The sequence below is a fragment of the Taudactylus pleione genome, unplaced genomic scaffold (assembly GCF_031769625.1).
Source record: "Taudactylus pleione unplaced genomic scaffold, aTauple2 ptg000481l, whole genome shotgun sequence".
NCBI lineage: Eukaryota > Metazoa > Chordata > Amphibia > Anura > Myobatrachidae > Taudactylus > Taudactylus pleione.
The window spans coordinates 3,076,073-3,100,755 of NW_028284883.1; the positions used below are offsets into that span (position 1 = coordinate 3,076,073).

The 24,683-nt window shown below is 40.9% G+C and overlaps 1 protein-coding gene across 1 annotated transcript in view; it reads right to left on the minus strand.

Annotated features, from left to right (window-relative positions):
- Nucleotides 1–8,767, minus strand: part of LOC148502857 (cytochrome P450 2G1-like) — an 88,182-nt gene extending 79,415 nt beyond the window's left edge. The window contains exons 1-3 of the mRNA XM_088449272.1: nucleotides 8,620–8,767; nucleotides 7,972–8,134; nucleotides 5,679–5,855 (exon numbers count right to left, since the gene is read on the minus strand). Of these exons, the coding sequence (XP_088305398.1) occupies nucleotides 5,679–5,831 (153 nt within the window). The 5' untranslated portion in view covers nucleotides 5,832–5,855; nucleotides 7,972–8,134; nucleotides 8,620–8,767. The remainder of the gene's footprint in view (nucleotides 1–5,678; nucleotides 5,856–7,971; nucleotides 8,135–8,619) is intronic.
- Between the last annotated feature and the right edge of the window lie 15,916 nt (nucleotides 8,768–24,683).

Consider the following 24,683-nt stretch of genomic DNA (forward strand, 5'->3'; position numbering starts at 1 on the left):
CTGTACCAAATGAAATGCATTAATAGGCTTCGTCGAAATTGTTCTACTATTGCGCCTTTAAAAAATCAAGCAGATATATAATTTCAAGATTTTGGAAAAAGAGGGTATCCAAAAACATTGTTATTATCTGCATATAATAAAGCATTGAAATAGGATAAATAAAAACTTTTTGTCCATAGGAACACGAGTAGATCTAAAAATGATAGGTTCCAGGTTAATTCTGAACCTCAGTTATATTACATTTCCAAATTTAATAATAAATCTGGTGCATTTAAATATATCCTAATCAATTATTTTAATGTATTACAACAAGATCCTCTATTAAATGGAAATATTGATCCATGATTGAAAGTTACTATCAAGAAGAATAAGAATCTGGCCCCAGAATCTAAAAATTGGTTTCCCACTCGCCTTAAAGGGTTTTATAGATGTGAAAGCACTAGATGCATCACTTGTTGTAGTTTTATTATAAATAGAGTGACAGAGGTTAGCTCCCATATCTATGTAGTGTGTGTATGTATTACATGCAACTCAGCATCAAGACATAAGTGTGTAGTTAATCAAACAACTTTAAACTGGGGAGCAATCTGGTCATATACACAGAATACTGTAGGAATATGTGAATAAAACCCCTTTCAGACATACCTAGTTTTTGCCAGGGCTTGGCCAATGTACCCGGGTCTTTCGTATGTCTTAAAGGCACCAACCCAGGAACATATTCCGGGTTGCTGCCCCTGCAATTGACCAGGGTTTTTACTGGGTCTTTTGTCCCAAGTAGACAATCCAGGTCTAGTCTGAATGGTGCAACCCGGGATTTTATTCATCAATTGAGATGCCGACACCGGAATCCCGACAGCCAGCATCCTGAATGTAAGTATAGTGGGCCGGGTTAGCTACTGTCGTAGGGGTGAGGGTTAGGTTTAGGCACCACAGGGGGTTAGGGTAAGGCAATGGGAGGTGGAGGTTAGGGTTAGGCTGTTGGGACAGGGGGGTTAGGGTTAGGCACCACTGGGGGGGTTTAGGGTTGGCTGCAGGAGGGGGGAGGTTAGGGTTAGACTGTGGGGACAGGGGGCTTATGGTTAAGCTCCACGGGGGAGTTAGGGTTAGGCTGTGGGGACAGGGGGGTTATGGTTAGACACCACAGGGGAGTTAGGGTTAGAAACTAAAAGGGATTGTTAGGTTTAGGCACTAACAGGGAGGGTTAGGGAGTAGGGTAGGGAGGGTTAGGGTTAGGATGCAGGAAGGGAGAGTTAGGGGGTGAAGAGGGAGGGTTAGAATACTTACATAGCACCTGTTGGGATTCTGAGCATGCCGCTGTCAGTGTCTTGATTGCCAGCATCCCGGCTGCAGATCCCGACTGCCGGTCTCCCATACCCAACCCTATTGTTTATATCTTCCTAAGCTTTGAGGAATAAGTAAAACAATTTCTTTAAATTAAATGTTCTCATTAATGAACCTGAATTACAGGATGCTTGAGTAATTCTAAAATTCAATAACAAATTATGTGTTTACAATAAAATTGTATCAACATCAATATGATGAAAAAAGTCCCAATTTTTACTGATAATAGATCAATTTATTTACTGACCATTCATATATGTAAGGCAACACATTATTATAAAACACTGTAAGAATAAAATTAGTACATTGTCAAATGTGTATCCTACAGAACCTCGGGAGTGAGGACTTTTTATAGCTAATATGATTAACTTTCTTAATAAACATTTTCACACTATTTTTTATCCAATATTATATTAGGGAGAACACGGTTTGCAATAAAGGAGAATTGTCATAAATTATAAGAGTTAATGTTTCATATGTAACTCTACTTTACTATTAAATTAGGGTATTCAGACTATCTGTGTGTCTGCTATGCATTTGGGCTAATTCTATAGTGCATCCACCCAAGCCTTGTATATACGATATCTAGCTACCAGGGGCTGGCTTGGGAGAACCCCTATCTGTGGGAGAGAGTGTTTGAGAAAGGTTTTCCCCTTTTGCCAAACCCGGTCATAGACAAATTACTCATGACGTATATCTGACACAAATACAGACTTTATTAGGCTGGAACGTTTCAGGATGCAGATCCTATGAAAGAGGGTTATACTGAGGATGCACAATAATATAATGCATAAATCACACAAAAATTATGGTAACATTAGTTACACAATGTTACATTAAACCACAAGCACATATCTACACTTACAAATGGATTAAGTAAATAACCCTCCTACTGCATACTTTAAGATGGGTGAGGACTCTTATTCTATAATCTAGTTATATGCTTCCTTCACTAACTTAAATGTATATACTGAATATATATATATATATATATATATATATATATCTATATAGACCCAAGTATCGGCGGCACTCACGGTTTTAAAGTTATGAGGACAACAGCCCAATCTGTTTCAACGTTTCGGTAACCGATACTTGGCTCTATTTCAATTACATACGGAGGGCACCCGGTAAGGTGTTATTTGATGACGGAGAGTGCCGATCACTGGTTGGATTATATATATATATATATATATATATATATATATATATCTGTATACAAACTCTTAGGTTAGATACACATTACCCACCCACAGCTTAGTTTGCACTCTAATAGTTTCTGTACCTATTGGTTTACCTTTTCTAATAAACTTACATTGTTATCACAATATTAGTAAATACATATAAATAACTATATTGTTCTTTAAAATAAATAATGGTCAATCCTTTACCACTGTTTTGCTTCTTCAAACTAAGGACCAGAAAGAGATAATATATGGCAGCTAAAGTATTAACCCTTAAATAAATGGCTGTCAGAACTTATTGATCCTCCTTTACTTTCACATTACATGTTCCATACTGAGAAGTTGGTTAGCATAACAATCACTGTGTGAAGAAAGTTGATGTATATATATGCATATATATATATATATATATATGGACTTATCCAGGGGCTGGCTGGCAACTGTTAGCCTGGGGGGCAAATGCATGCAGGTGGCCCTGGCAGAGGAGTAGCATGTAGCTAGGGTGCCCAGAGCACGTGCGTGCTTTGGTGCCCCCCCCCCTCAAGTGTTCCAGGGAGGAGGCGGGTCCATATGGAATTAATGTAAAGTATAAATAAAGATATAGGACAGCCCCCTGTAGTGGTGCCCATATACAGTGCCCCCTGTGCCCCAGGAGAGGACCCCCTTATGCAGGCCTCCAGAGGTGCCCCCAGTAGTGATCCCCTATGCAGTGCCCCTTATACAGTGCCCCCAGTAGTGGTCCCCCCTGTGCAGTGCCCCTTGTGCCCCCTGTAGTAATCCCCTTATACAGTGCCCACAGTAGTGGTGGCCCGTATTCAGTGCCCCCAGTAGTAGTCCCCCTCCTTGTAGTGCCCGCAGTAGTAGTCCCCTCCCCCTTTTAGTGCCCCCAGTAGTTCTCTCCCCCTTGTAGTGCCCCCAGTAGTAGTCCCCCCTTGTAGTGCCCCCAGTAGTGGTCTCCTCCTTGTAGTGCCCCCAGTAGTGCTCTCCCCCTTGTAGTGCCCCCAGTAGTAGTACCTCCCCTTGTAGTGCCCCCAGTAGTGCTCTCCCCCTTGTAGTGCCCCCAGTAGTAGTCCCCCCTTGTAGTGCCCCCAGTAGTAGTCCCCACCCCCCTTGCAGTGCCCCCAGTAGTGTTCTCCCCCTTGTAGTGCCCCCAGTAGTAGTCCCCTCCTTGTAGTGCCCCCAGTAGTAGTCTCCACCCCCCTTGTAGTGCCCCCAGTAGTGCTCTCCCCCTTGTAGTGCCCCCAGTAGTGGTCTCCCCCTTGTAGTGCGGTAGACACACATAATAAAAAAAAAACACTTACCTGTATCCCCACTCCAGGGCCGCCATCCGCTTCTCCGTTCGTCCTCCTGGGCTGGGCCACTGTGCATTATGGGAGAGATGTCATGATGCCATGACATCTCTCCCATTACCCACTGCTGGAGCAGGAAGATGGAGCTGCTCCGGCAGTGGGCGCAGCAGCAGTCAGTGACAGTCTGACAGACTCTCATTGGCTGCCACTCAAAACAAACACACAGCTGCCGGCACTGGTGGCTGTGTGTTTGTCAATCACTGTGTAGCGCTGACCGAACTCTGTCTGGTTAGCGCTACATGCACAGTGCAGCTGTGTCACAGAGACACAGACTGCCCACGGCCCGTGGCCCATGGCCCGCATGGTGCTGCGGCCCGGGGGGCACATGGCATCCTGCCCCCTGGCCCAGCCCGCCACTGGACTTATCAAGGCTGGATGAAATAATAGTTTTGTTTTCTTCCTGCAGGTGATGACTGCACATGGGAATATCCTCCACTGAATAGTATTACAAATTAGATATAGGTGATGTGATGCACAAAGTTCACCTGCAGCTGTAGTTTTGAGGGGTATATATAATTATATGTTATGTGAATATTGTCTATATATATCCTGAGTGAGGCAGGTGAACTCAGCAACTTAATGTAAGGTCACAGGCTGTTTCTTAGGCTGTTGTACTTAGTGAATGCCTCAATGAGTTTATAGAAGACTTACACCTGTCTGGCTCTGGCTGAAGCTGACTGACTTCCAGGTTGTGTGGCTGCGTTCTGTCACAGAGCCCCTGATATAATAGTAGTAAGCAGTCTAGTATTAGATATACACAGATACTGCAGTCTTATTTCACTAATCACTGAGGAGGGCTGCAGGGGACGTTTCTGCTTTCACAGTTATGCCCATTGTATGATATGTTAGAGGATCTTTTCCGTGTATAAGTTAGTGGGTATAGTAAGAAGAGAATATAGGGCTGTCACTGTGGAGAGATTACAGACCTCTCCCGACGTATTCCAGTCAGCACCAGCAGTTACTGACAGCTCTGGCTGCTCCCCTCAGACATTAGGTAAGCTCTCTTTCTGCCTAAAGGGGCAGAAATCTGCTCTGATCCCCCTACTCATTAGCTGCCACTCATCACCTCTCCTCATCTGCTGTCCACTTTTGAGAGCACGGGCTCCGTCTCTCTACATCAGGTACCTGACTCAGACTCCCGCCTCTTTCAGTCGTCACCTCAGGTCAGCTCAGCTCTAACTGACCCCTCTCTCCAACTGTCACTTCTCCTCAGTGTGCACAGTGAACAGAACTAGCTCTAACTGGTTTTAGGCATCCTGAACCTTCTGGATGATTCTGGCCCACACCACCAATTATGTATATGTACACATATTATTACATATTTGTGGTACAATATTATTTATATTAACCATTAAATAGAGATAATAGTTATATAACAATACTTATATTTCAATTCTTAACACAGTTCATATAGTCATATCACCTGTTTGCTGGATTAACCCTAGATAGAGGTTACACATATTATTTCTACATTAGTGTAAGTGTCTATAGCAGAACCTTTTGTTTTTTTAGAATCCTCAGAACATAGGAATTCCATACTGGTCCATATCTTCTACGTTGCTTGTGCAACTACCTGCATCTGTAGGACATAGCAGTGCCTGATTTTGTTCTTAAAAGAGGGAGTTTACAAATGTATTACATCATTCTGCTTATTATTATTATTAATTTTTACTACAGTGTATATTTTTTCTTTTTCTCTTTTTTACATTTTAGGTTATACTGTATTCGCCTTTGAGAATTGCAATTGATGATTGAGAAACACAAAAACCACTTGTTACATTATTTTGTTTATGCAGTGACATACCTGTTCAATTTTAATGAGGAAGCTGTCAATGAAATGTCTGGGAGAGCTGGGATCCAGAGTTTCTTGGCTGATCTTCACTCTTTCGAATATAAATGAGGATAGTTCTTCTGAGAGGGTGATTACCTTCTTATGAGGTCCTGGGATGTAGTTCATAACCCCTGGAAGAATGTTCTGGAGCTGTAAAATCATGAAGAAGGTACTTCAAAGAATCTATTAACCTTCTGTGAACCAGGTGGAAAAAATCAACATGACGACTCATACCCCATGCTATACTCCACCACAAGTAAACTCATTTAGTATGACAGCAATTCTGACTGTCATGATGTTGAATCTCCTGGTACTGGCTGCTACCCTGGCTGTGGCCGCCTAGATCCCGAGTGAAGTGGGCGATACAAGAGGCCAATGACGTGAATCAGGATGAGTCACATCATCTTGTCCCTGCCCCACACTTTACAATGCTGATAATCTGTGTCACAACTGTTTGTCTGGCCCGCCCCTTTAGAATGTAAGCTTTCACGAGCAGGGCCCTCTGGTGCTACTCCTTATACTGCCATCTACTCCTCACTCAGGGACCTAACACCTGGTTGCTTATGCCCTGTTTCTTAATGTAGCATTGTATATAAACCTTGTCCTTATCCTGCATTGTATTGTACTGTAACTCATGTATTGCTTGTTCACTTAAATGTCTATGTACTTTGTAAGGTGCTGCGGAACACTTGTGGTGCCATATAAATAAAGGATGATAATAATAATAATAATAATAATAATTAATCTAGGATGATGCAATTACTTCACCACACCCCCGGCGTTGCCCACTTCAGCTGCTCCACGCTCACAACAGGGCCAAAGGTCAGCAAGCATGATTTAGTGTGGCTGATAATTTATCACTAGATTTTACATGGCACATATTTTAAGATACAAGCAACTAAATAAATATACAGCTGCAGCTACATAAGTATATGGATGCATTTTATATTTAACCCTACACCTGGCCCAAAGTGAAGAGGGATATTATATTTTCCCTGTATGATATTACAATAGAAGACTTTATCTAGGACAGACTTATTCATACTGCTCATCAGTAGCTGCAATCCACCCTCAGTAAAATCTGCATTTCCCCTGTGAGCCTCCCGGTCTCCCTCTATGACAGCTACCATTCCTACCTTCCTCTTGTGGCTGCTATAGTAAAAGCATTACTGGCTTCTGCTAATCATGCTTTAGACAGGCAGTCCCAGGGGGAGGAGTTTTCCCTCCTTTGGACTGCCAGTCCAGACTGCCATTAGCAGATAAAGAATTTTGAATTTGGAGGCACTCTATTTTATAGCGGCCCTATTTGGGCTCTAGAGGCTGCAGCTGATGCAGCCCCAAGTGCTGATGCTATTTTTACTGCGCATGCATGAGGCTTGATTGTGGTTTTTATTTCAGTTCTTTTTTGTACTGTGTTTTTTAAGGCAATGTTTCTTGTTTTTTATGATGTTCAGTAATTGATTGGCACTTGTATTTTTTGTTAACCATTCATGCATTGTGGATTGTTGATGACAATAGAGTTGATTCTGCTTCTTTTTGCGCATGCACAATGGATATGGGCCGGATTGCGCCCGAGGAATACTGAAGCACAGGCAGCCCCTCCTCCAAAAGAAGGTAAGAACCGCCTCTGATGCTCATGCTCTATATTTCCTCAATATAAATAAGTTATAAATGCATTTTTATTTGTACTGCATGGTGATTTAAGGCTTTATATAGGACAAGCCTTACTGAAACCTAACTCCAGAGAAATTGTAATCCTAAATATATATGGTATATAGAGAGAAAAACACTGCAGTTAATTGCTACGGCAAAATTAGTATATTTATGAACAGTTGTTTGTGGTCATTACAAATAGCAATCATATGTATTTTCTGCATTGCATTTATATTTCAAGGATTTTTATAATACCAAACTAACATAGAGAGCTAAATGTAATAGGGGCAGATGTACTAAGCTCTGGAAAGGGATAAATTGAACAGTGATAAACTGCCAACCAATCAGATGTGTCATATTTCATGTGCCTGGCAGTTTATCACTTTCCAATTTATCACTTTCAGGAGTGTAGTACATCTACCCCATAGACTGCGAGCTGGTGCCATTGCAGGAATACAGCTTGGTTTAGCCTTTATCATGCTTGCTGCTTTAAAAATTCAGACATACTCGAATGTATTCCCAAAGTAGAGCCGGCTCACAGGCCTGGGTGTTTGTGTTCACTGTAAACCATACGTTCACTGCACATTGTAAGCCTTGTAATCATAATACTTACTTGTCCCCACGGACAGGATAAGGTGTAGAAAAATTCCTCTGTGATGTTAAGAAGGTTGGTGAACCTCTCATCCTCTCATACTCAAAACGGTCTCCAAATATTATGGAACAAAGTACATTAGAGAAGGCGTCCATAATCTTCTTGACTGGATCTAAGGAAATAACTGGAACAGAAATGGAGATACAGTATGAGATATACTCTCATCTAAATGTCTGTTGCCTTCATTAACTGTTAATCATTCATTTATGGAACAGTTTCAATATTTAATTTGGGTCATAGCATATTTCTGAAGGAAATACAGATTAATGAAGAAAATGGAAGATGGAGTAGATGATTTTTGCCTCTAGACAATAAACAAAAGTCAATCATGTAACACCATAAAATATTGTTAAACATGATACACATTGTGGTATACGTAATAGGCTTCAGACTTCAAGCATTGGCGAGTACCGTTCGAGGCTGCCCGATGTTTTAAATTAGCAGTCATTTAAAAGGCATAACCAGGTTGATATTGCCTTATAAATAATGGCCACTTTAAAACATTAGGCAGCCTCGAATGGTATGCACCAATGCCTGCAGTCCAAAGGCTATTACATATACCCCCTTGTCTTTAAAGTATCCATTTACAATTTTTGTTGTATACTGTACCTTGAAACTTCCTAAATTATCCCACCAAATACTGCGCTTCCTTTTGTGTCTTCCCCTTAATGCTTTTCTTTCCAAAACCAAAGCTTTTGAGAGTCTTTAGAATGAAGGAACGCATTTGTCTCCATCGGTCCCCATTGGAGTGGCTAATTCCATAAAAAGAAAATATTTGAGTGACAGAAGTTTGTATTCTAGAAATTCCAAACCTCTTCTTAAATTTGGCAAATGTAGTACAGGTTGAGTCTCCCATATCCAAAATGCTTGGGACCAGGGGTATTTTGGATAACGGAATATTCTGTATTTTGGAATAATTGCATACCATAATGAAATATCTTGGGAATAGGACCCAAATATACACACAGAGGCCCTCATTCAGAGCCGCACGTTACCAACAGTACGCTCGTTGCGTTCCGATGTTGACTAACCGCGCATGCGTCGGTGTTACACTGCGCATGTGCGTACGGCAGATTGCGAGCTTTTTTTCTCTCGTTCCTAAAATAGCGTACAGGAAGTGACATGTCAAATGTGATTGACAGAACAGGGCGTTTTTGGGTGTTGACGGGGGTGGAGATGGAAAAACGCAGGCGTGGCGAGGCGTTTTTGGGGCGTACATACATTAGCAGATGCGAACGTCAAATGTGTTCGGACCGTCACATACGTCACTGGAACATCCTCTTTCCCTTCAAAATGCTCGCACAGTTTAGGGTCTGGATTACTCGACCACATTGGCGATGGCCTTCTCCTCCGTCCCGGGACTCCATGATGTTGCAGCGATTAATCGCGGGTGGTCACAAAAGCAATTAGTGTTGTATTGAAAACCGGCTTGGTATGTGTTTGGAAAGCAGTTTATTGGGATAGCACAAAACCGTACGCAGGTGGAAATCATACCTGCTAATGTCAGGATTACACAATCAATTGGCGTACATTTTTGGGGTTTTTTTTTGGCCTCAATTTGTTGTTTATGGCCTATTGTGACAATAATGAAATGGTTTTTTGTGTCCTTTTTTGCCTTTAGGGCCAGGATTAAATGTAACCCATTTGTACAATAATGTCACAATACAATGTCAGATTTTTATCATAAATTTATTGTTTAAACACAAACCAATTGGCATAATATTTTGTTTTCTTTTTTTCTGGCAAAGATACTTTTGATCAAAAATAAATAATCAATAACTGCTAACATAAACGTACAAAAATAAATTAAAAACATTTCACAAGAAAGGAGAGGGAAGTTTTGACCAGAAAGGAATATGAGCCAAGCACAGGAGGAGTGTGGGAAAAGTCGCCATTGCTGTCACAGTTTTTTCGCCCGTTTGGATGGGGGAGGGTGGGCGCCAGACCGGGTCCGGGATGCCATCGGGCTGGCCTGTCCAGAGGCAGATGTTGTGGCCTCTGGACTAGGCACAGGGCTAGGCACATTTGGAGGATTGGCTGATGTTGTGCCAGAGGTGGAGGATCCAGATGTTCCGGCAGGAAGGGAGGTCGGCTCCACCATGTGCTGGTGAACGAGCTGCTCCAGGGCATCGGCGATGCGGATGTTGGCCCTGGTATTTTCCGCCAGGGCCTGACCAATGGTCACGTTGGCCGCAGCATTTTGCTCCAGGGCCTCAGCCACCCGTTTTAGACTGGCGTCCATCCTCTGCAGAATCTCCGTATGGAAATCCGATTTTAAATTGAGTTCTGTGAGGAGGCCCACTGCCTGCAAGGGGGCACGCCCTGGACTGGCTTCTGCAGGGTCCTCAGCCTGACCTCCCAGCTATAATTACTGACAATTACAAATGCCACTATGCAGGGAGACAGTTAACTGCAGTGAATAATTAACATACTGACAGAGTGAGGAGAAAGATTGAAATCTCTTGATTTATCGGGCCAGCCAGCCAAAACAGCTGAGGCTGTGAAAGTTATACTGTTCAGTACATGCATACCAGGCAAATATAGCCTGTTGCTAAGATATATTTCAACAACCCTGAATTCCCAGTTACAATCACGAGTGATTATAATTGCTGCAGTACAGGAAAATACCATATCAGGGGGATACTGATTTAAGGGAAATACAATTATATAAATATTAACAGTGGTGTTACAACACTTCACACACGGCATATGTTTATTGGTTAGGGCTGCTGATCCCCTATAGCCACTATATTGAAAAATATAATATTGATTCCTATCAGTCACAAGTTGCTATTTAGCGCTGCAAGTCACTTAAGAAAGAATTGCTTTCCAGTCCAATCGTGTGGTTCCAAAGCACAAAAAGTTATTTATGTAAAAAGTAACACGATGTTAGATTTAACAATTAGCATAAAAAGCAATGAAAATAGTACAGGCCGATACAAACGCATGCGCACTGGTCCCAGTATACAGTCATATGAATACCGTATTGTCGTTACCCCTATATAATCGCAAGACGCTATTTAGCATTACCTGTCACACAATAAATAATTGCTTTCCAGCCCAACTGTGTTTCCAAAGCACAAAAAGTTCTTATTGCAACAAAAAGTAAGTTACACGCTTTGATCTATCACAATTAGCGCAAAGACAATTAAATACAAAAAGTACAACTTGATACATACGCATGCACACTGGTCCCAGTAAACAGTCGTCACTCCAGAAGCCTGTGGTCATCCAAGAAGAATGGCTACTGACTGGGACCGGGACACAGGTTATATACCCTAACAGATCATGATAACAACAATGTAGACAGACAAACATAATTCCATTGGTTCTTGCTCTTGGTCTTTGTAGTACACTGTAGTTCAAAGGACAGTTCACTAAGGGTATGTCAAAATTCTCAACAGTCTCTTGAAATTACATTGTCTTTCTTTAATTGGTTTAAGCTAGCTAAAGGCACTACATTACAGAGTATACATTCTAACCAATAATTTCCTATAATCCATTACCATCGAACGCAAGATGCGACTCCCTCGCTGATAGATTCGGATATCTGGAAATAAACAGTGTGTCAGTATAGTACCAAACATGCCATGTCTACCATGTTTTATACCTTAAATATCATATACATACATTTCACAACATAATTATATGCTACTAAAACCTCTAATATTACGTTTAATGTGAAGGAACCTTTTATAAGTGCATGTATATTTATGATTATATGTAAGTATGCGTTGTGCGTCTACATGCTGCGTAAAAGGTGCGCTGTGTGCAGGGGTTGTGTACAGCGCAAACATGCGCTGTGTGTATGTTTATATTTACAATAGCAACTGTGTATATGTGTGCACGCATTGTGGATACACATGCGATTATTTAAGTGTATATATATATATATATATGCTTTATCCAGTAACTGGTATTATTGATATTACTTCTGTCTGAACTAAGTACAAAGATGACAGACAATGGAGTTGTTCTGATAAGAGATGGCCAGCAAATACTTGATGGAATCACAATGTAGTCAAAGGCCTCTCCAGCATATTTGGAATGTAAATGCTAGTTCCTTTAGGCATACAATGATAGTCAGACTTAAAGACAATGGGCCTGATTCAGAGCCGGACGCAATCAGCGCTCGCTCGTCCAGAAAATAGGGGTGGCTATTCAAATGAACCGTTCGCTCTTTGCGTTCTGTTCACGCCTCTAGGTCTGAATGAGCGAACAAAACTTGCAGTTGTTTTTTGGGAAACTACGCCCCCTGGCTGCTCGCATCCTACGTCATGTCTGCTATTTATTAGATTAATCGAGTACATCGACCAGGGTATGAACTGCTCGCTATTCTTGTGGTTGGTTTTTGCTACCACAATTTTGCGAGCAGTTCTGGCTATAAAATAACCCAGTGACGTGGTCAATGACACTACTGTTTTAATTATGCACACCCATAAAACGCCCGTTTTGACCTTTAAGCACGCCTGCGATCGGATCTCCACTCCCCATTTTCAAGCACCTTCCCCTGTTACCACCCACATACGCCTCTTTCTGTCACTCAAATTATCAGGCATTCGCTATTTTGCGAGCACATGAATTTCGACCGCACTGACTGGTTCGCGCATGCGTATAACGATCCGTACGCATGCGCAGTTGGGCAAACATCGCTCGGAGCGAACGAGCGGCCGCTTACGAGCGGCTCTGAATCAGGCCCAATGGTTCATTCAAAACACTTGTCTGCACCTCACAGTATGTGTGTGTTTTTCAATTACTAGTCACAGACATGTCCACAAGACTTGTTTCCGAGCACTGACCAAACCTTGCATGTTTAAATATATATATAAAGTCTTTAAATATATATGTGTATTCATGCGCATTTTTTATGTAAAGACTTTAACAGTGTGCAGTAATACGACAGATGTACACAACCCTAAAATAGTGCTGTACACAATGATATTATACTGACTACGCCAGATGGCATCGTGCAGACAATGCAAACATGGCATCTTCAGAAATTTTCAAAGATCTGATCTTAGCCAATCATCCAGCTTCAACAGTCATCAATCCAAAAGTCTGCGGTCACAAGAAGATGTCTTTACACTGGGATCGGGACACAGCTTATATACCTTAAAGGTTTCAGAGTTAACGAAGGGACTAATTAACAGGTTTCCATTGGTTCTTGCTTCTGGATAATCTAGTCATTGGTCAGTTCATACAGTGTCATCAGGGGCATGGCTCAGTCCTCCAACGGTTTCTTTGTGTAGCTTTCTGCCGAACAACTGGTTGAAACTGGCTACAACACTGCACATAAGTAATAACATTCTAAGCAATAACTCCCTATCATCCATAACTAGTGGACGCATGATGCAACTTCTTTGACATTAGATACGGATGTCTGCAAATAAACAGGGATTTAGTATGATACCAAACATGACATGTCCACTGTATTCTGAACCTTAGATCTTGTTTAAGTACATATTACATTGTACTTATTAGTTAGCAATACCTAAAATAACTCTGGTTATTAACTATAATGTGTGGGAACTCTATTATATGTATGCATTCGCATATGTGCATCTGTGTATTGAACTAGCAAATGTGCGCAGGTTTGTATGTGAATATGCATATGAGCGTCTACGTGTACGTGTGAGTATATACATATGATCGTCTATGTGCATCTATATATATATATATATATATATATATATATTAGGGGAGACCGGGTTTGGATTTCTGAAATCCGAACCCCCCCGAGCCCCCCCGATCCAAGGCCGATCCGAGTCAGGCTCGACTTTTCCCGCCTGACTCGGATCTGAAATCGAGGCAAAACGTCATCATCCCGCCTTCCGGGTCTCGCGGGTTTTGGATCCTATATAAGGTACCCGCGTCGGCGCCATTTTCTCACTCGGCTGTGGACAGTGAAGAGGGAGGGTGGGAGTTAGGGCTGGCTGGGATGTGTAGTGTAGTGTAGTGTAGTGCAGTGTTGTGCTGTGCTGTGCTGCGCTGTGCTGCTTTTGTCCATAGGGGCTGTGTCCACAACTTCAAAGTCCATAGGGGCTGGCTGGACTGTGTTGTGCAGTCAGTTCTGCATAGGGGCTGTGTCCACTCCAAAGTCTGGTGCAGTGTCCCAGTCCTAAAGGGGTGCTGTAGTGTTGTCCAGGGGGTGCTCTGTCTGTCAGGGGTGCTCCCCCCAAGTGCGAAAAAAAAATATTTTTTTTCTGTGTTTGTGATTTGTGTGCACTGTGGCTGCACGTGCATCAACAAAGGAGCAGCGCCAAGCGTGCGCCTGTGTCCCATAAGTAAAAGGCTGGCTGGCTTGTCCGTTAAAGGGTACTGTAACCCCCAAAGGGCACTCCAAACAAAATAAAAAAATATATTTTTTTGTGTTTGTGAATTGTGTGCGCAGTAGCTGCACATGCATCAACAAAGTAGTGCCAAGCGTGCGCCTGTGTCCCATAAATAAAGGGCCGGCTGGATTGACCGCTAAAGGGTGCTGTAACCCCCAAAGGGCTCTCCAAACAAAATAAAAAAATATATTTTTTTTGTGTTTGTGAATTGTGTGCGCAGTAGCCGCACGTGAATCAACAAAGTAGTGCCAAGCGTGCACCTGTGTCCCATAAATGAAGGGCCGGCTGGATTGACCACTAAAGGGTGCTGTAACCCCCAAAGGGCACTCCAAACAAAATTTTTTTTTTTCTGTGTTTGTGAATTGTGTGCACTGTGGCTGCACATGCATCAATAAAGGAGCAGCGCCAAGCGTGCACCTGTGTCCCATAAGTAAAGGGCCGGCTGGCTTGTCCATTAAAGGGTGCTGTAACCCCCAAAGTACACTCCAAACAAAATAAAAAAATATTTTCTGTTTGTGAATTGTGTGCACTGTGGCTGCACATGCATCAACAAAGGAGCAGCGCCAAGCATGCGCCTGTGTCCCATAAGTAAAGGGCCGGCTGGCTCATTTCTTAAAGGGTGGTGTATCCCACAAAGTGCACTTCTCTCCAGCAAAAATAAAAAAATATTTTCTGTGTTTGTGTGCGCCTTAGCCGCACGTATATATCAATATAACATAAATGGAGGACCAAACTTTCTCGATCAAAATAAAATAGGGAAAGATCAAGAACCACTTCCTCCTAGTGCTGTTGCTGCTGCTGGGAGTTGTTCATCATCCCAGAGAGGAAGTAGGAACACCTCTACTTTTACTAAACAATTGACCCTCCAACAGTCCCTAGCGAGGAGGATGAAGTACGACAGCAGTCATCCTGAAGCAAAACGTATAACTGAGGCCTTGACTGCTATGTTGGTGTTAGACGTGCATCCGGTATCCACCATTAGTGCAGTGGGATTTAGACAATTGATGGAGGTAGTGTGTCCCTGGTTCCAAATCCCGTCTAGATTCCACCTGCATCCTCAAAGCAGCAGCGACAAGCATGCATCTGTCTGTTAAAGGGTGGTGTAACCCTCAAAGTGCGCTCCACAAACAATAAAAAAAATCTTCTTTTTTTTCTGTCTTTGTGAAATGTGTGGGCTGTAGCCGCACCTGCATCCTTAAAGCAGCAGTGACAAGCGTGCATCTGTCTGTTAAAGGGTGGTGTAACCCTCAAAGTGCGCTCCACAAACAATCTAAATATTCTTCTTTTTTTTTCTGTCTTTGTGAATTGTGTGGGCTGTAGCCGCACCTGCATCCTCAAAGCAGCAGCGACAAGCGTGCGTCTGTCTGTTAAAGGATTACAGCGGTGACAGCATCCAAGTAGGCATGTCAGACAGTCCGTACATGTACTGGCAGGAAACAGAGGCAATTTGGAGGCCCCTGTACAAACTGGTTCTATTTTACCTGAGTTGCCCCCCCTCCAGTGTGCACTCCGAAAGAGTGTTTAGTGCAGCCGGGAACCTTGTCAGCAAAAGGCATAGGACGTTGCTTCCACAAAATGTGGAGAAGATGATGTTCATAAAATTGAAATATCAACTCTTCCAGGGAGACCAGCCTCCAGAATGTACAGAGGGACCTGTGGTGGTGGATTCCAGCGGGGAACTGTTAATACTCTGTGAGGATGAGGATGTACACAACACTGAAGAGGGTGAGGAATCGGTGGATGAGGAGGATGAGGACGACATCTTGCCTCCGTAGAGCCAGTTTGTGCAGGGACAGATTAATTGCCAGCTTGTTTTGTGGGGGCCCAAACGAAACAATCATTTCAGCCACAGTCGTGTGGCAGACCCTGGCGCTGAAATGATTGGTTTGTTAAAGTGTGCATGTCCTGTTTATACAACATAAGGGTGGGTGGGAGGGCCCAAGGACAATTCCATCTTGCACCTCTTTTTTTTCTTTGCATTATGCTCTGTTTGGGGCCTAGTTTTTCAAACTGCCATCCTGTCTGCCACTGCAGTGTCACTCCTAGATGGGCCACGTGTTTGTGCCGCCCACTCGTATCTCTTAGCATAGTCATCCAGCTACCTCGGTGCAACCTTTTGGACATAAAAACACTATTGTGAGGTGTTCAGAATAGACTGGAAATGAGTAGAAATTAAGGTTATTGAGGTTAATAATAGCATAGGAGCAGAAAAACCCACAAAGTCTGTGATTTTAACTATTTTTATGCTTTTTTAAAAAAAATACAGATCCAAAACACAAAACCCAGAACCCAAAACACGGAAGGGTGGTTTTGGCAAAACCAATCCAGATCCAAAACACGAAGAAAGATCCAGATCCAAAACCAAAACACGAAAAGTGGCCGGTGCACACCCCTAATATATATATATATTTATATATATATATATATGCGTGAGTTATGTGCGTCAGTGTATGTGTGTGATGGATTTGCATTTGTGCGCATAGGATTGCACGATGCAAAGTAGTCCCGGCATCACATCGTCAGACTATAGACGACTATATCGTCAGATAATAATTGTAAGCAATCATATCCAATTATTTGACTTTGACAATAACAATCTGTCTATAAAATGTCTGGTTTGCAATACCACTAATAATATATGGATATATGGCACACTAAAAGCATCTATAAAAGGTTCATATATTTTTAGTTGGAGTCTTGAACTGCAGGGACAGAACATCCCATTTTCCACATATACATAGACATATATATGTATATATATATATATATATATATATAGTCAAGTTGATACGCTTTATACTCCACTATATATGTCTGTGATATAATCCCAATCAGCACATCCTCATACGAATAAAATAAGCAACATAGCACGTATATGATAGGAGATGAACAGGACCATAAAATTGAGACAGCAGCTGTCATAGTTTACTAATTATTTTAATACACTGTTTCTTGATCTCTACACTTCTATATTTTAATATTTCACCAATATTTTGTTGCCGTATTATTTCCACTGTTGCTCAGTATGTGCTTCAACCTCCTATGGGTTACTGGGTGATCTCTTATTCATCCCAAATGTGGTCGCAGCTATGGCCTGAAATAGAGAACAGAGGGCCTCAACATGGTTTTTCCACTGTTGTGGAACCGACACTAAGAATAAAGTTTGACTAATATGTTCCTATAGCCCGGCGTGCTTTATACTGACTGCAAGTGCCATTTTTAAGTTTTACCTGCAACCCCCCAGGAAGTGGCAGCTTACAAAATGCTGCTGCTTTGTAAATAAAGTCTGAGGAGTGCGATTAAATAAAAGCTTAAAACAATCCTCAATGTTTACTAAACATTTAAATTGTATGTATATATGAGTATATGCATATGTATTGCTGTAATCCTGAGGAAGGGACACGGAAATGTTGATTGATGCAAATATTATAAAACATTGAAGTTAAGACCTGGATTGACCCGTGTGGTTTGTGCAATAACAAGTACCACCGAGCGGTATATATATATATATTTATATATATATATATTAATTAGAGAAATGCGTGTTTGGTTTTACTCTGTTCCTTTTGCCAAAATTATCACAAGTTTGGATTAGTTCGGATTTACCTTATTGGCTACCCAAACCACGTGATAGGGTGATGCCATTTTTGAGATCCGAACATTTCCAAGTGAAACCGAACCCGCACATCTTTATCATAAATATATATAAGCGTTCCACAGGTGCTGGCACAATATTCAAATCCTCTCCCGTTCTCTTAATGTGGTATTCTCAAGTAAGGAAAATAAAAATATAATTAAGCTCCAAACAGATATGATGCTGTTATGTGATAGAATGACTTTGTAGGGACTCACCTATTTAAGGTGCCCTATATTCCTACAAGGGTTTCTTTAATCCTTTTCACCACAACCAATAGCGATATCTCCACTGCATATGATACAAATAGTCCCCATAGGGATTTAACTCACCTGGGATCAGGTATTAATATTCCCCAAAAGGTTTCTTTGTGTCCCTCAGTACTTCAAACAGAAGTACAAGGTAGGAAATCAAGAGTCCTTTATTGAAGATCTTCTTTCCATTTAAAACATTTATTGCAAGTAAAACATCCATATATAAGAATAAAAAAGTGAACCAAAAAACAGTTCTGAAACTTACATGTAGCAAACAGAGTTACTCCATCTGGATTGGAGACACTCCAAGCTTTTCCTAAGATCTTAATATAGGATAGATCCAGTACTGTAATAAAAAAGTCCTAAAAAATACATACACCAACGCGTTTCTGACCTTCCTTGTCCTTCCTCAGGGTGAAGTAATAATGTCCATCTCATATCACATTTTTATACCCCTTCTCCTCATTAAAGGGGAGGAGCATCCTTTAGAAACCACTAAAACCTGGATAATTCCATCTCACAGATAACTAAAAATTATCCCTACATATACATATAAAGTCTCCAATTTACATCAAACCATATTAAAACAACATTCTCAAAACCATACATATACATAAATGTAAACAAATAACAAACCATAAATACTTATTGCACAATCCGTATTGCCCAGTCCGTTAAAATCCAGTCCTAATAATTAATAAGCAGAGAACAGGAATGCATATACACTCCGTGTTGTTAAACCGCATTACGTCTGGGTTGGTGGGCCGCAAGCTAGAAGTCCTCAGATCATCTCTCCAGCATGAAAGGCTACCTATCTTTCCCCACCTTAGCTGTTTACTTCCGGATAGTTGAAATGCAAACCGGAAGTCGTCCAAGAGTCTTATCTGGCATGGAGAGCTGTCTTTGCTATCCCCGCTCTAGTGTTTGAGCGGGCACCATTTTGTGTGCGATCAATGATGATAATAAGTCCCAGAATCTCTGTGTACCCAGAGAAGTAAAGAGGGGGGATGTATTCAGCCATGGTATATAGAAATAAGAATATAAGATGCAATTAATCACCTATTCAACCATATATATATATATATAAATATACCAAAAATGCCTATAGTGTAGCTAAATATATTATATTTCATAAAAATAAATATGATATAATAGGATTAAAGTGAATCATAATAAACATTATAAAAACCACTTCATTTCAAAGTCAACATTGAGACCCCTTGGTATTTGAGTTTTTAATTCGTAGATAATCTTCATTTCTTCTTGTGCTAATCTACTTTCTCTATTGTCTTTGTGTCAATTTGGTTCCACAATTTTAATGCCACAGAAGGAAACCATGGCCCTCATTCAGAGCTGTACGCTCTGAGCAGAGCGCACGCTCTGAATGAGGGCCGGCCTCCATGAAAATGGAGCGTCCTTCTGGACGCTCGTATAGCTGTGGGTCACCACCCACAGGCTATACGAGCATGCATTTTGATGGCCGCGATGGTCGAGACCATCGCGACCATCGAATTTGCGAGCCGGAGCCTGCGGTTGAGGTTTTCAACCGCAAGCTCCGGAGTGATTTTGGCTCTATCAGAGCCAAAATCACTCCCACTGACATCCCGTGGGAACGCCCCCGTCAGGGAGGCACGCCCCCGGCACGCCTACCAAAGGGGGCGTGCTGTCAATCAACATTGACAGCACGCCCCCTTTGATCGGACACAACGAGCGAAGGACTTTCCTTCGCTCGTCGCGTCTGGCGCATGCGCACGACGGAGCTCCCTCCATCGTGCGCATGCTCAGTCCAGAACATCGACCCACTTGCGAGCAGACAGCCGCTCGCGAGTGGGTCTGAATCAGGCCCCATATTTTTAATATTACATTGATGTGTAGTTTTAAAATGTAGTGAGACATTGTGGGTTTCTAACCCCTTTTTAATATTTCTCACATGTTCCCCTAATCTGGTTTTCAACATTCTTGTGGTCCTACCTACATATTGGCTGCCACATGAGCATTCCAATAGGTAAATGCAATATTTAGAATTGCATGTAATGAAGTCTTTTATTAAAAAGCTTTTATTAGTTTATTTAGAATGGTAATGAGTAATCTTAGATGTATTCGATTTGCATGATTTGCACATACTACATATACCACACCGGAAGAAACCTTTTGTAGTAATTCTGTTATATAAAACGGGATCAGATACACCACTCCTTACTATTCTATCCCTTATATTTTGTGATTTCCTATATACAAAATTCGGTTGTGAGGAAAAATGATCTTTTAAAGCAGGGTCGTTGGTTAATACATTCCAATGTTTAGTTATTATTTTCTCCAATTGTTTATATTGGCTGTTGTATTTGGTTACAAATGGAATCATTTTCTTTATCTCATCATTCTTCGGCTTAGTATTAGAGATGGCCTCCATTCTATTTAAGTTTGCACCATTTATTCTAGCCTTTTTAATTATTTGCATGTCATAACCTTTGGATGCAAAATTATTCTCTAGAATATCAGCTTGCGACTCATACACCGATAATTCTGAACGATTACATCTTATTTGTTGGAATTGGCTCTGGGGGATACTCCTCAACCAATTATCATGATGGTTACTATTAAAATCGATAAAAGAGTTACAGTCTGTCTGTTTTCCATAATTTTTAGTCCTCATCTCTCCATCTTCTATATATATACAGTCAGATCTAAAAAATTAACTTCCAATTGACTAATGTTGAAAGTTAGAATAAAATCATAAGTATTCTCATTCAGATGTTGACAAAATGAATTCTGGGACTCACGATCTCCCATCCAAACAAAAATAATGTCATCAATATAACATCGCCATGTCACCAGTCTGGCACCACAAGGATGGCCCATCCACACATGGTGGGCCTCCCACCACGCCATGAATAATTTGGTGGAGCATAATTATATTTTTATTTTCCATACTTGAGAATACCACATCAAGAGAAAGGGAGAGGATTTGAATATTGCGACAGAGCCTGTGGAACGCTTATTTTTGTCTATCTGTGTACCTGGAGGAGTGGTGTTCCTAAGGCTTTTGCTGGGCTGCAGTTACAGAGTGCAGGCGGTTTGGGTTTTGTTTTAAACATATATATATATATATATATATATATACAAAAACCAACAGTCCTACACTGATGAAGCTATAAACTAATACATTTAAGAAGAAATGACTGCAGCACACCAAGTCTTACACAATGACAATGGAGGATCTGAGATCAGTCATTGAGGCTCAGTTTACCAAACAGACTGATCTACAGCAGGGGAGATTATGTGTAGAGTTCTATACAGCAGACATTCTCCATTTCAAAGTCTAGCAATGAGAACACCATTGAAGAGAATGGAATCAGCCCAGTCCTACACTGTATCAGCCTAACTACAGTGAATTAACGCTTCCAGGGTTGCAGCATCTAGAGCATGTTGCATGTAGCATAAAAAAAGCAGAAACTGTGCTAGTATACACATAAAAATAGGCATAAATTTAATAGATCAGATGAGAATAACATTTAAAGATTATACAATACACAGTCGAATAAATCAAAAAACACATATACAATGCGAGCAATATAAGGAGTAATGGAGCAATAAAAATTAAAATGAAAAATAAAAAAAGATGAGGTAAAAAAAATGATATGTATAAATATAAAAATTGTTATATATTAGTACAGTGTTCTCCACTGATAATAAATGTCCAGCTGTACTGCATTCATTCCGGAATAAACGCAAGTAATATACAGTTTGCAAAAAATCCAATTGTCACTGTTGGAAAAAAGAGGGGTTTTTTTTTTTTGGATCAACTAATTGAAATGAATCAGCTACCTTTGGTAAATACAATGCATCAGCTGTCCTTATCACGGTCTGTATCAATTGGATTGTTGCAGGGCTAAAGAGTTCTCGTAGGAGCCACTTATGAGCTAACAACCACAGAGCATCCCATCAGCCGTCACAGCACCTCAGTTCGGAGCATGAGTATTACAGTCTGTAGGTAAATGGAGTGGCTTATACTTGAGGATTGTACTCACGTTGTGAAAAATAGCCGTTTAGAAACCACATGTCTTGTGGGTGCTGGAAAAATACCAATAGTTGGAAGGCGCGGCCGCGACTTGATAGTGTCCACAAAGTGGAAAGGCAGTGGGTGCACAAACAGACTGACAGGTTGATATTGGAGCCGGTAACAACAGCAGCGGCAGTGGAGCAAAACTGGGCAGCTACGCGTTTCGTCCCAGTCTCGAGACTTTTTCAAGCAGCTTGAAAAAGGGTCGAGACCGGGACGAAATTCGTAGCTGCCCAGTTTTGCTCCATTGCCACTGCTGTTGTTACTGGCTCCAGTATCAACCTGCCGGTCTGTTTGTGCACCCGCTGCCTTTCCACTCCATGGACACTATCAAGTTGCGGCCGCGCCTTCCACCTATTGGTATTTCTCCAGCACCCTCCAGACGTGTGGTTTCCAAATGACTTTTTTTCACAACATGAGTACAATCCTCAAGTATAAGCCGCTCCATTTAACTACAGTCTGTAATACTCACGCTCCGAACTGAGGTGCTGTGACGGCTGATGAGATGCTCTGTGGTTGTTAGCTCTTAAGTGGCTCCTACAAGAACTCTTTAGCCCTGCAACAATCCAATTGATACAGACCATGATATGGACAGCTGATACATTGTATTTACCACAGGTAGCTGATTAATTTCAATTGAGGGATCCAAAACAAACCCACCCCCCTCTTTTTTTCAACTGTGACATTTGGAGTTTTTGCAAGCTGTATATTACTTGCGTTTATTCCGGAATGAATGCAGTACAGCTGGACATTTATTATCAGTGGAGAACACTGTACTAATATATAACAATTTTTATATTTATACATATTTTTTTACTTCATCGTTTTTTTATTTTTCATTTTCATTTTTATTGCTCCATTACTCCTTATATTGCTCGCATTGTAGATGTGTTTTTTGATTTATTCGACTGTGTATTGTATAATCTTTAAATGTTATTCTCATCTGATCTATTAAATTTATGCCTATTTTTTTTTTTTTTTCAAAACATTTTATTAAGTTTTTCAGAATATACAATAGACAGAAATCTTGTTCCATAAATCAAACATTGGTATAACAATGTTTATAGAGGCAAATTACATAGCCGAGAATACAAATAGATTTTGTACTAAATATTACATATAATGTAGCCTTAAATCCGTTAACTATAAGAACAAGGACACAGTGACAACCGTTCGATAAGAACACAATATATCTATCAAGTGCTTATAAGGTATATCAGAGGATAATAAAGGTCTAATATTTTAAAACCTGATGAGTAATGAATCCTATGGGAATGGAGAAAAGAAACAAAAATAAAAATACAATAAAAAGAATTAAGTAATGAAAGACATATGGAACAGAGACAGACTAAGACAGACTCAGACTTACAAGACAAGGGAAGGTGTGATACATTAGGCAAACACAGGAGGAGAGTAGGAGAGGATTAGAGATATATATTGGATGCAAGGACTAGGACTTATCATATGGGACTGAGGATCACAGCGATTGAAATACTAAACGATTATCGGGTCTGGAACACTGGAGTATCTCAACAACCTCAACAACTTGAATCAAAATCAGCATTGTGGTAAACACCCTAAAAAGGGAGAATACTGGAAGGGAATGGAAATACGCTGGGAGGTTAGTCGACTGATCAGATCAAATCAAGTTCCTCAATAAAAACCAAGTTGTTGACTCAAATATTTTATATATTTTGACCTGAGATGATTCCTCCAAACTATCAATATAGATACCCCATTTCCAGTGGAATCGTTTTATTCCAGATTGAATATCAGGGATTGTAGATCTTCTATCGAAATACATCAGCTGGAGCATTTTCTGATGTACTTCCATTAAGGAAGGTGTTGAGTGTGAAACCCAGTGAATTAAAATGATCTTTTTGGCGACAGTTACAAAAAGTGTAAGTAAAGGAATTAGCTGCTTCCTCCGTCCCCCCAGATCCCAGCCAGAAAAGTTAGCCAAAAGACAAGCCAACTTGTCTGGAACTAAATAAAGGGAAAATGGTTTATTTAGATATGATATTAACTTACACCAAATTTTTTCATTTTGCCACACTCCCAAAAGCAATGTATAAATTTGGCTGTGGAAACATGACATTTGGGGCAACAACCTGATTCTGAAGCGATCATATGTCTACACTGAGCCAGAGCAATATACATTCGATAAGTAGTGCGGATATGTACCTCTTGTAGATAAGAAGATTGCAATATTTTAAGAGAAGAGCTATATCTCAGAAATATTGATTCAGCTGAATCAAGAGTATGTATATATTGTTTCCAAGAATTAAATAACTGCTGTCTATATGATTCAGAAGGGCTGTTAACTTAATCAGAATATATACGTTTTAAATGGTAAGGATTATGTGAAAGATTGTTGAAAAGAGGAATAAATG